The sequence below is a fragment of the Odocoileus virginianus genome, chromosome 29, assembly GCF_023699985.2.
Source record: "Odocoileus virginianus isolate 20LAN1187 ecotype Illinois chromosome 29, Ovbor_1.2, whole genome shotgun sequence".
Lineage (NCBI taxonomy): Eukaryota > Metazoa > Chordata > Mammalia > Artiodactyla > Cervidae > Odocoileus > Odocoileus virginianus.
Genome location: NC_069702.1, coordinates 59,047 through 72,108, shown reverse-complemented (window position 1 = coordinate 72,108; position 13,062 = coordinate 59,047). Strand labels below are relative to the sequence as shown.

Sequence of the window (13,062 nt, the reverse complement as noted above, 5' to 3'; positions counted from 1 at the left end):
AAAAGGACATCTTTTTTGTGTGTTAGTTCTAAAAGGTCTTACAGGTCTTCATAGAACTGTTCAACTTCAGCTTCTTCAGCATTACTGGTCGGGACATAGACTTGGATTACCGTGATATTGAATGGTTTGCCTTGGAAACGAACAGAGATCATTCTGTCGTTTCTGAGATTGCATCCAAGTACTGCATTTCAGACACTTTTGTTGACTATGATGGTTACTCCATTTCTTCTAAGGGATTCCAGCCCATAGTAGTAGATATAATGGTCATCTGAGTTAAATTCACCCATTCCAGTCTGTTTTAGTTTGCTGATTCCTAAAATGTCAGTGTTCACTCTTGCTATCTCCTGTTTGACCACTTCCAATTTGCCTTGATTCATGGACCTAACATTCCAGGTTCCTATGCAGTATTGCTCTTTACAACATCAGACCTCGCTTCCATCACTAGTCACACCCTCAGCTGGGTGTTGTTTTTGCTTTGGCTCTGTCTCTTCATTCTTTCTGGAGTTATTTCTCCACTGATCTCCAGTAGCATATCGGGCAGCTACCAACTTGGGGAGTTCATCATTCAGTGTCCCATCTTTTTGCTTTTCATACTCTTCATGGGGTTCTCAAGGCAAGAATACTGAAATGGTTTGCCATTCCCTTCTCCAGTGGACCACATTTTGTCAGAACTCTCCACCAAGACCTGTCCATCTTGGGTGGCCCCACATGGCATGGCTTAGTTTCATTTATTTAGACAAGGCTGTGGTCCATGTGACTAGATTGGCTAGTTTTCCATGATTGTGGTTTTAGTCTGTCTGCCCTCTGATGTCCTTTCTCAGTGCTTACTGCTAGAAATGCTGGGCTGAATAAAGCACAAGCTGGAATCAAGATTGCCAGGAGAAATATCAATAACCTCAGATATGCAGATGACACCACCCTTATGGCAGAAAGTGAAGAAGAACTAAAGAGGCTCCTGATGACAGTGAAAGAGGAGAGTGAAAAAGTCGGCTTAAAGCTCAACATTGAGAAAACTAAGATCATGGCATCTGGTCCCATCACTTCATGGCAAATAGATGGGGAAACAATGGAAACAGTGACAAATTTTATTTTTTTGGGCTCCAAAATCACTGCAGATGGTGATTGCAGCTATGAAATTAAAAGATGCTTGCTCCTTGGAAGGAAAGTTATGACCAACCTAGATAGCATATTAAAAAGCAGAGACATTACTTTGCCAACAAAGGTCTGTCTAGTCAAGGCTATGGTTTTTGCATTAGTCATGTATGGATATGAGAGTTGGACTCTAAAGAAAGCTGAGCACCGAAGAGTTGATGCTTTTGAACTGTGGTGTTGGAGAAGACTCTTGTGAGTCCCTTGGACTGCAGGGAGATCCAAGCAGTCCATCCCAAAGGAGATCAGTCCTGGGTGTTCATTGGAAGGACTGATGTTGATGCTGAAACTCCAATACTTTGGCCACCTGATGTGAAGAACTGACTCATTGGAAAAGATCCTGATGCTAGGAAAGATTGAGGGCAGGAGGAGAAGGGAACGACAGAGGATGAGATAGTTGGATGGCATCACTGACTCAATGGTCACGAGTTTGAGTAAACTCTGGGAGTTGGTGATGGACAGGGAGGCCTGGCGTGCTGTGGTCCACGGGGTCACAAAGAGTCGGACATGACTGAGCAACTGAACTGAATTGGACTGAACTAAACTGAATCAAGAGCCCCTCTGCTGCTTGTTTGGGGGCAGGAGGAGTCCCAGGCAATGGTTGTCCACTGGATTGGGCTCAGGACTGCCAACCTGCAGCTCCCGGGGTATCGGCACCTCTACATTTGGTCCCAGTTGGGGGAGGACAGAACCAGTGGAAGTGCTGCAGGAAAGAAACTGGACTCATTGTGGTGGTCAGGAACATGTTCTTGATGGAAATACATTAAAGGAAGAAGGTGACAGGAATGCAAGGGCCCTTAGACAGGAAAAGTCCAGGAGGCAAGGACCAAATTGAGAACCGGGTAAGATTTATAGCACATTGATTGGTTGTTTTCAATTTTTTTTTGTTAATTTATACCTGTTGCCTCCTTTTTATAATATACCCAGCCCACCCTCCCCAAGAAGCTTGTTTAGGATCCTTCCTTTCCAGAAAGGACTCAGTATCCCTAAATCTCCTTTTCCCCTCAATTCAGACACCACCATGAAGTCTTATCCCTTTAAGTGTTTGAAGTGACTAGCCAATCTGAAACCCTCATTCCCATTAGGGTTTTGATATCTAAGAAGGAAATGACAAGTTACTTACAAATCCTGGACATTGTTTCTAGAGATATACTGTCCCTGCAAGGGGAACTAACTGATCTTCCACAGGCATCTGTGTCCCAGTCCTGTGAGTGATGCGCATCCTGGCATCCTAGAGCTGTAGCTGTGTGCGTCCTCGCGTTCCTGCCCCGCGCATCGTTCTTTCCCATAGGATGCGTTCAGCAGAGCCGCCTCTTGTCCCTCCCTCCTTGCCCGGTGATGGGTATCATAGAAGAGATAAGGAAGCCACAAAGAACCGTTAGGAAATACTCACCACGAGCCACAGGTTGATTCATCTTTTGATTTGCTCATCACTCCTTCCTCTTTTCCTTCCTTCAACATACACTTTAGTGTCTGAGTTTCTATTCTAGGGAGAGAAAGCATCCTTTCTGGGGAACCTGCAAATGCCATAAAAATGACTGCTTAGAACAGGATTTGTGCTGTGAATTCCTTTTCTTTCCTTATTTTCTTTATCCCTTTCTAGGAGCTTGAATATACTAAGTGAGGAAAGGACCTTTTTTTTCCCCTCTGAGTTTCTCATATCTAATTCCTCTTGAAAGCCACAGTCTAGTTATGCTGACTACTTGAATGTTAATGTGAGACTAAACCTCCATTGTTTACTCTTGCTGTGAGAATATGGGCTTGGATCTTCTGTGATTAGTTAAGAGAATATTTTTCAGTCTTTCAGATCCTGCTGGTTTATAATGCATAATGAGAGCTCCAATTACAGTTCCTAATTATTTCTTATGACTATTTTTAAGAAGATAAATATTTCCTCTATCAATGAGAAAGCTTTAGGGAATCCAATCTGTTCTCCTTTTTTTTTTTTTTTTTTTTAATGTGAACCATTTTAAAAGTCTTTAGTAAATTCGTTAACAATATTGTTTCTGTTTTATGTTTCATTTTTTTGGTTGCAAGGCATGTAGGATCTTAGCTCCCCAATCAGGGATCAAACCCACACCTCCTGCATTGAAAGGTGAAGTCTTAACCACTGGACAGGCAGGGAAGTCCCCATCTCCTTTATTTTATTTCTCAGTTGCTTTCAGAAATTGATCAGAACTGTAGCTTTGTTAAATGTGGCCCAGTTCATAGAGTGGGGTCCACAGCAGTGAGATCTTAATACCCACAATTCTGAGGCCTGGTTAATCATTTCAGGCTCCAGATAAAATAAGTTACCGGCTTGTGTTGAGATTATAATTTGTGTTTGGCTGCTACAACTGCTTAAAACAATCTTGACAAAAAAAGATCTTGGTTTTTTTTCTTTGTATTTTTCTCTTCCTCAGTCAGGGAAGGCCTTTGTGTTTGCTTGTCTCATGGTGTTTGCTGGGCCAAAAGCAGGTGCTCATAACAGTGATAGGAAATTCACGTGCTTAGAGGGGCCAAGCTGGTTTCATAATATTGGAACCCTCAGGAAATATGACTGGTGGAGGGTTCTGCCCACAAAAGGCCATCTAAAACAAAACAACAGAGAACAAAAACCCAAGAGTAAAGCTGACAATTTGAGGGACTTATCTAGCGGTTCAGTGGTTAAGGTTCCATGCTTCCTACATAGGGGGTGGGGGGTGGGGGTAGGAGTGGATTCCTGGTTGGGAATTAAGATTCCACATGCCACACGGCCAAAAAACCCTGACATTTTGAGTTCATCTTCTTTGGCCAACTTGCTCATAATCCCATGGAGAGATTGAGCTGCGGAAAGCAAGGGAAGGGGTGTACTTCTGAGCATGAAGTGGGAGATGGCAGTATCCATCTTTCCTTAGGAAAAATTTCCCAAGGGTTAAAAGGGGCGCTGATATGCAGGGGCTTAGCACAGAGTGGGGAGGGCAGGCACCACTGCTTGGCCCTGGCGGAATTCCTGCAGCACACCTGAGGAGGCTACCAGGGGTTAGGACTGTGCTAGAGCCAGTACGTCTGGAAGACCCAGGAGGCCTCTGCTTCTGTTTTGCTCTGTTTCTTTCAACACTTGGGACCTTTGTGAAGTTCACTAGGGGAGTCTTCATGATAAGTTGAAATGAAATCTACTGCCTGATGGAAGCTTGGGATTAGATTTAATTTGAATTAAAGACAATAATGTAGTGATATTTCCTGCATATTTGAGTCTGTGGGGTAAAATTCATTCTTGCTGTTATTATAATAGTGAAAAATTGGAAATGATTTTTATGTTAACTAATAAAGAAGAGCTTAAATAAATTATGGCACATCCAGGCTGTGAACTATATAGCTTTGCAAAGATGTGTGTGATACACTGTTAAGTGAAAAAAATCCAGGTTCTGATAGAGCAAGTATAGTTTGATCTCACTTTAATAATGAAAATGAGAATGTCAGCATATATATGGGTCTTTATAAAAATATGGGTAGAAAAAGTCTGCAAGTATGTATATCCAAATGTTACTAGTGGTTTTCTATTTTATAGAGATTATGCATGATATCTTGTTCTTAATTAATGTTTGTCATTGGTGAGCAGTATTGCCTTGCTAATTCTAAAAAGAAAAAAGAACAATTAAAATACCTGAGGTCTTAAACATATCTTTTTCTGTTCAGATGGTATTGCAGAAATATGAATAGGAGCAAAGCAGAGCAACTCCTTAGAAATGAGGTAAGTGTTTGTACTTGTTTTGTGGGTTTGGTTTCAGCACAGAATCAATTGAAGTGAATCCCTGATTAGTAATTCCACCTACCTCTGTGACCAAAGCCTAAAAAAATACCATGATATAAGTACAAATTAAAAAAAAATCATTTAAAAGTGAAACCTGCTATATTTGTTTCCTGGGGCTACTGTAAACAAAATGCCAGAAACTGAGTGCTGTACCAAAGTACCACAAGCAGAAGCTTGTTGTTTCATGGATCTGAGGGTTAGAAGCCTGATGATCTGAGAGAATAGCATTGAAACATGTATATTATCAAGTGTGAAACAGATCGCCAGTCCAGGTTTGATGCGTGAGACAAGTGCTCAGGGCTGGTGCACTGGGATGACCCAGAGGGATGGGATGGGGAGGGAGGTGGGAGCGGGGATCGGGACGGGGAACACATGTAAATCCATGGCTGATTCATGTCAATGTATGGCAAAAAACACTACAATATTGTAAGTAATTAGCCTCCAACTAATATAAATAAATGCAACAAACAAAAAAAGAAACTTGAAACCCAGATGTCAGCAGGCTGGGTTCCTTCGGGGGCTGTGAGGGAGGGGTCTGAATGAGGCCTCTCTCCCTTTCTCCCCGTGGTCCTTCCCTCTGTGCATATCTGGCTGTGTCCAGATTTCTCTTTTATAAGGACTCCAGCCACGTAGATTAGGGCTCCCCGCCCCATGACCTCGTTTTCACTTGATTGCCTCTGTAAATCTCCACAGAAGGTCACATTCTGAAGTACCCGGGATCCGAACTCCAGTGTGTGTTTTTCAAGGGGGAAAAAACTTACTCTTGTTCAGTTGCCCAGTAGTGTCTGACTCTTTGCCACCGCATGGACTGCAGAAGGCCAGGCTTCCTTGTCTTTCACCATCTCCTGGAGTTTGCTCAAACTCCTGTCAACAAATTTATAACAGTGGATAACAGCTATACATGGCCAACATTTTCTTTACTGTTTCTTACTGATTTATCACTTGCTACCTTAATGTTAGTACTTATATGTATTTTTCTTTTTTGCTTCAAGTTGTTTTAAAATAGTTTTAACATCAGTATTACATGCTATCATTTATAAATGAAGCGTTAACACAGTATTTAGTTGCCTTTAGAAATATGCTAAACTTCTTACACTTTAGAAAGAATTACAGTGGCAAGATGAAATCTAGTCTAGAGGAAACTAAGAGGACTGAATAAGGAGACCCATCCAAGGCTGGCTGTGACTTTTCTAGTCTGTTTTTTGCATCTGTAAGGCAGAGATGTTGTATTAAAAGATGGCCTCTATAGTTCTTTGCATTTATGACCTCGTTATTCTATTTAGTGATAGTTCTTTTAAACCTGTGCTTTCTCATTTTATCTCCTGCTTATTACCCCTAGTTGAGGTTTGATTGGGTGCTTATTTCTTATAGTTTATGTTAAGAGAGCAGTACATGCATGCATGCTAAGTTGCTTCAGTTGTGTCTGACTCTTTGTGACCCTATACACTGTAGCCTGCCAGGCTCCATGGGATTCTGTCCATGGGATTCTCCAGGCAAGAAAACTGGAGTGGATTGCCATTTCCCCCTCCAGGGGATCCTGCGGACCCAGGAACTGAACCCATGTCTTTTACATCTCCTGCATTGGCAGGCAGGTTCTTTGCCACCAGTGCCACCTGGGAAGCCCATACTAGAAGAGAGCAATAGCAGGTGATTAAGCTTGATTCAGAGATCAAGTTGCCAACGTCCATTGGCTCATCGGAAAAGCAGAGAGTTCCAGAAAAACACCTACTTCTGCTTTATGACTACCCCAAAGCCTTTGACAGTGTGGATCACAAAAAACTGGAACATTCTGTAAGAGATGGGAATACCAGACCACCTTACCTGCCTCCTGAGAAATCTGTATGCAGGTCAAGAAGCAACAGTTAGAACCAGACATGGAACAACAGACTGGTTCCAAATTGGGAAAGGAGTATGTCAGAGCTGTATATTGTCACCTTGCTTATTTAACTTATATGCAGAATACATCATGAGAAATGCTGGACTGGTTGAAGGACAAGCTGAAATCAAGATTGCTGGGAGAAATATCAATAACCTCAGATACACAGATGATGCCTCCCTCATGGCAGATAGCAAAGAGGAACTAAAGAGCCTCTTGATGAAAGTGAGAGGGGAGTGAAAAAGTTGACCTAAAGCTCAACATTCAGAAAACGAAGATCATGGCATCTGGTCCCATCACTTCATGGTAAATAGATGGAGAAACAATGGAAAGCCATGAAATTAAAAGATGCTTGCTCCTTGGAAGAAAAGCTATGGCCAACCTAGATAGCATACTAAAAAGCAGAGACATTATTTGCCAACAAATATCTGTCTAGTCAAAGCTATGGTTTTTGCATTAGTCATGCATGGATGTTGAGAGTTGGACTCTAAAGAAAGCTGAGTGCTGAAGAATTGATGCTTTTGAAGTGTGGTGTTGGAGAAGACACTTGAGAGTCCCCTGGACTGCAAGGAGATCCAACCAGTCCATCCTAAAGGAGATCAGTCCTGAATATTCATTGGAAGGACTGATGCTGAATTGAAACTTCCAATACTTTGGCCACCTGATTTGAAGAACTGACTCATTAGAAAAGATCCTGATGCTGGGAAAGATTGAAGTCGGGAGGAGAAGGGGATGACAGAGGGTGCGGTGGTTGGATGGCATCACTGACTCTATTGACATGAGTTTGAGCAAGCTTTGGGAGTTGGTGATGGGCAGGGAATTCTGGTGTGCTGCTGTCCATGCAGTTGCAAAGAGTCAGACACAACTGAGTGACTGAACTGAACTCAACTGATGCTTGATTCATATGACATGTCACCTCTCCCCCCATTCTGTGGGTGGCTTCACAGTGAAAGGCTGCTCTGGGGCAGCGGGTACCTAGAAAGACTTGGGGTCTCAATCCTGGCTTGGCTGCTTACCAGCCCTTTGACCTGGGGCAAATTTCCAACCTTTCTGTGCTCCATTTCCTCACCTGCTCACAGGCGAGGGGATAATAGAGACTATTTTGAGGACTGAGTAGATCCACATATAACATATCAGAGCAGAGTAAGTTTTCAATAAGTATGTGTTTTACTAGGGACTTCCTTCGTGGTCCAGTGGTTAAGACTCTGCTTCTTCACTGCAGTGGGCACCTGTTTGATCTCTGGTTGGGAAACTAAGATCTCACGTGCCACACAGTGCAGCCAAAAACAAAAGAAAATAAACAAACAAACAAAATGTGTTTTACTAGAAAATCTTCCAGCAAAGAAAAAGGAATAATTCTGCTTCATAGAGTAAAATCATTTCCAGGAAATTTTGTGTAAGCAAATAATGTAAGTAACGGGAAACGTAAATCAAGGGAAAAAAAGTTTTACTGACCAATAAATTATTATGATCATTGTCCCTAATTGTTCTTATCAAATTTATTTTGGGGGCTTTATTTCATTCCATTGTCTTTCCTAGGAATAAGGAAAAACTGTTTTATTTTCATCTGTTAGGCACACTTTCCAAGCAGTTTCAGTGTTGGAGACTGACTGTGGTGCTATTGGAGAGGTGTTTGAGGTTCCTAGCTTCTGTTTCTTGCTCTTAGGCTTAGAACTTGATGAGGATTTACCTTTTGACCATTCAGTGTGTTTCTGCCTTTTGGTTTTCTCTGCTTAAGTTGCTTGTGCTTCTGTCTCTCCTTTTGTAAAGAGTGATATTTAACATAGATTTCTAGGGGAATTAAGGACTTTTTAAAGTGTTTCTATAAAGAGCACTGAGATATTTACAGGAAAAAATGCCATGTGGACAAAGATGATATTGAGTTAGAATTCAGGACTTCTAGCAAACATGAGAAGTGTATGAAATGAAACCCAGTCGTTAAGAAATACCTTTTTCAGTAACCATTTTCCCATGTGTCCAGGAAGTAAAGGAATTGCAAAACCTTGTCTGTCAGTTCTGGAAGGGCCCTAAGAGATTATCTTGTTGAAATGTCTCCTACTAGTGTGTGTGTGAAGAGTTGCAACTATGTGGAATTATGAGTGTGCTTTCTTTAACTAATCTCACGGTCCAGTAATGTGAAGTGAAAGGTCACGTAGATGGTCATGTGGATGACTTACCTGTTGGTAAGTTTTGCTTCTCCAACCAGATTTTCTAGGCACAGGATAAAAATCATAAAATCATAAGATTGGGTTCTTGGATCTTCTGTATAGCATTGATACTGGATTGAAATAAAAATTTTCTTAACTTGGATTTTAGGATAAAGAAGGTGGTTTTATGGTAAGAGATTCCAGTCAACCGGGCATGTATACAGTCTCCCTTTATACAAAGTTTGGAGGGTAAGTAATCTCTCTCTTTTAATTCATAATTTTTGAATGCAGTTCTTACATAGTTTGCATGGGTTCCTAATTTTTGAAAAATAAGCTGCAATTCAGAATTTAAAAATCTGAACTTGATTTCTAAAGTCTCTGTGCTGTGCTGTGCTTAGTCACTCAGTCATGTCCGACTCTTTGTGACCCCACGGACTGTAGCCCGCCAGGCTCCTCTGTCCATGGGGATTCTCCAGGCAAGAACACTGGGGTGTGTTGCCATGCCCTCCTCCAGGGAATCTTCCTGACCCAGGGATCAAACCCAGCTCTCCCTCATTGCAGGCGGATTCTTTACTCTCTGAGCCACCAGGGAAGCCCTAAAGTCTATAACATTTTTGTATTCATATCTAGTAATTTTCCTCATCATTTTCTGCGTATGTATTTATTGAGAATGGCTATAGAAACCTTGGGGCTTCCCAGGTGGCACAGTAAAGAATACAACTGCCGATGCAAGAGACTCGGGTTTGATCTCTGAGTCTAGAAGATCCCCTGGGGTAGGAAATCACAACCCACTACAGTATTCTTACCTGGAGAATTTCATGGATAGAGGAACCTGACTGGCTACAGTCTATGGGGCTGCAAAGAGTCAGACACCACTGAGGGACTGAGCACACACATATAGAAATCTTAGCAACATTCCACAGATAATTACTTTGTACTGTGCTGGGTACTAAGGCTGCCACAGTGAGCAAAGCACAGAACCAGCACTCCAGTCACTTGGTGGGAACTTCTCTCGGAGAAGCACGCAGGCAGTGCTGGTATATATGAGTGAGTGCTGGGCAGAGCGTGTGCGTGGCAGGGTAGCGGGGTCCATTGCCCAGACACATCTGCCTTAGTCATTAATACTGCCTGCTGACATCCAGTCTGAGACCTGATGGGTGAGGCAGGTGGAGGTTGGAGGGAGGGGAGCAAATGTTTCTGACACAGGAAAGAAGTGAAGGAGCAGTTGGTGAGCTGAGGAAAGTATATGGTAACTAGATTGTAGAATGAAAGGGATGGGGCAAGGGAGGAGAGAGGAGCCTGAGAGGGAAATGTAAAGTCTGAGCTTTATCTTAACAGCAGTAAGAGTTCTCTGAAAAGGACTTTTAGCAGATGAGTCAAGAAGGTCTGTATTACAGAAAGATATCTAAAACAGAAGTTGTATATGTTCTATAAGTCCAGTTTATGCACTTTTAGAGTGAATAAATTCCTCTGAACATTTGTACCATCAATAGCAGGGACAAAAAACAGTAGCCAGCGAATTGCTATTTTAAGACTTGAAAGTATTAGTAAATGGAGTTGGTAGACATTCTTTTTTAAAATCTCATGCAAGACATCAATGATGTTATCAGTGACCACTTTAAATCCCTCTGCTAATTTGAAAGGTGAAACTAAGAAGAACATGGGGAAAAAGAAAATTTGTGTTGGAGACTAGATGGGGCTATATGTAGGGACCCTGGTAGAAAATATCTTACAAGTGAAGTTATGTTATTCCAACTTAGTTCTAACACATTTGGATTTTTGTTACAGAGAAGGTTCCTCAGGTTTCAGGCATTACCATATAAAGGAAACAATGACATCTCCAAAGAAGTATTACCTGGCAGAAAAACATGCTTTTGGTTCAATTCCTGAGATTATTGAATATCATAAGCACAATGCAGCAGGTAAGTGAGCTGTTCAAACCTATTTCAAATATAATAATTAGAATAATTAGACATTATGGTGAGTTCTTCCTTGAGCGATTTTATATTGTAATTAGTTGTGGAATGTCATTGATTTAAAATTATTGCATATTAAGGAAATGATATATACAAAGAAAAATCAGAAATAATGATTGCAGTCTTGACCTTTAAATGCAAGTTATTCTTGTTGTAGGTGGCAAATGTTCACATTTCTGTGATTTATACCCTTGGTGCTGACAAAGATTCTTTGTTTGACCAAACTTTAGTCAGGCTCTGGAACCATCTCCTAGGTCCATCAGTACATTTTCTTATAAAATCCAATTTTAAGCAATAACCCTGCTATGTCAGTTTAACCGGAACCTCTAACCCTTGAGATCTGATACATATCTAAGCACCCTCAATGTCTGATTGAGTGCCTTATCTCCAGTCATCCCCTGGGTGATAGTCAGGCACCCTGGCTTATCTTCAGTGAGAATAGTCTTGCTGCAAGATTCCTGTTAGGCTGACTTAGCTAGAACCATCCCCGTTCCTCCCTCCACTGATGTTTCTTTTCGTAGTTTTCTACCCACTGAACCTCACCCCTCTCCTTGGCTGTAAGTTCTCACTTGCCCATTCTGTATTTGGAGTTGAGTCCATCTCTCTCCCCTGTTCTAAAAGCCCATTGCTGTGGTCCCTACACCTATCACAGCGGTGCTGAATGAAGCCTGCCAAACCATCTGTGACAGTGTTGTTGATTTTTTTTTTTTCCTTTAACAGTAACAGACTAAAATTCAACATATGTCTGTGTCAGAGTTGTCACAGAAGCCACCGGGTGAGCAGCTTGGTCTGTGTTGGAGGCTTCGAGACTAGAGTAATAGTGTCCCAGACAAGTTCCCCATCTTCCTGGATCTCTGCTACACTTACCACTGGGAATAAATCAAACACCAAAAACAAAACCAGAGACCACAGGTTTGCCCATTGAGGCACCACAGGATGAAACAGAGAGGTTTCTAGCTCTTGACTTCAAAGGTATAACTGAGTAGAGGTTAGCCAAGCATCCAACCCAATTTATGAAAAATTAACTCTGGGTGTTTTATTGAAGGCTTTTGCCAAGACTGTTGCTGTTTGTGACTGTCTTTACTTTTCTCAGATAATGATAGAAACCATTATTGAAATATAATTTACACACCCTAAAAGTTCATCTGTATGATGTGTTCATAAATTAGTAATTTACAGAGTTGTGTCAACTGTCACCGTAATGTAAGGTCATTTTTACTATCCCCCACAAAGGAATCTTGAACCCATTAATAGTCACCACCTAACCCCCTCCACCAGTCCAGCCCTAGGCAACCACTAGTCTACTTTCTCTCTATATAGATTTGCCTGTTCTGGATTTTTCATGTAAATGGAATTATTCCGTATGTGGTCTATTGTGGCTAACTTCTTTGAGTATAGTATGTCAGAGCCTCTATAAGCATTCTCTCCCTTCTCATTGATGAGGAGTAATCCATCATGTGGGTTTGTTTATCCTTGTTGTGTCATTCATTAGTTAGTGGACATTTGGGTTGTTTCCACCTTTTGACTGTTTTCAGTTATGCTGCTATGAACATATGTGTACAAGTTTTTGCATCGGAACATGTTTCATTTTTCTTGGGTACTTACCTAAGAATGGATTTGCTCGATCATGTAGCAACTCTGTGTTTAATACTGATGAACTAATTTCATATCAATTTATCCCCCAAAGAACTTTTTCTTATCTTTTATTCTATCCTTTATCAGTGTTCACATTCCGCTCTTTCTTTTTATTCTTGTGTGAATTTTATTCTTCATCATTATCTCAGTTAATTCATTTCAGAAACATATATTAAATGCCTACTGCATGCCAGTAACTATGTCAGGCTGTAGGGAGACTATGGTGAACTAGATGTTATTAATCTCATCATCTGGTGGGGGAGACAGAGAAGTACATAACAATATTAAATTGCTATGAGATATGGTATATTAGAGAAAATACATTGTGCTACAAGGTATCTATAGGTGAAATACCTGGGATTTCTTATTTAGTACTTAAGCAACTTAAGTTAAAGGATTTAATGTACCTCTCTGATTTCCAGTAGCTGGTATTCCCAGTCGTTAATGTTGTAGAGTCCAATTTTTTGTTTTGCTTTTTTTCTCTACTAAATGCTTTATTTTTTTAAT

The 13,062-nt window shown here is 41.1% G+C and overlaps 1 protein-coding gene across 5 annotated transcripts in view; it reads left to right on the top strand.

The window, feature by feature from the left end:
* TEC (tec protein tyrosine kinase) overlaps nt 1-13,062 on the top strand; it is a 146,390-nt gene that overhangs the window by 117,420 nt on the left and 15,908 nt on the right. For all 5 annotated transcript variants that reach the window (XM_070458021.1, XM_070458022.1, XM_070458020.1 and 2 more), the window contains 3 exons: nt 4,807-4,861; nt 9,114-9,193; nt 10,733-10,866. In XM_070458021.1, the coding sequence (XP_070314122.1) occupies nt 4,807-4,861; nt 9,114-9,193; nt 10,733-10,866 (269 nt within the window). The remainder of the gene's footprint in view (nt 1-4,806; nt 4,862-9,113; nt 9,194-10,732; nt 10,867-13,062) is intronic.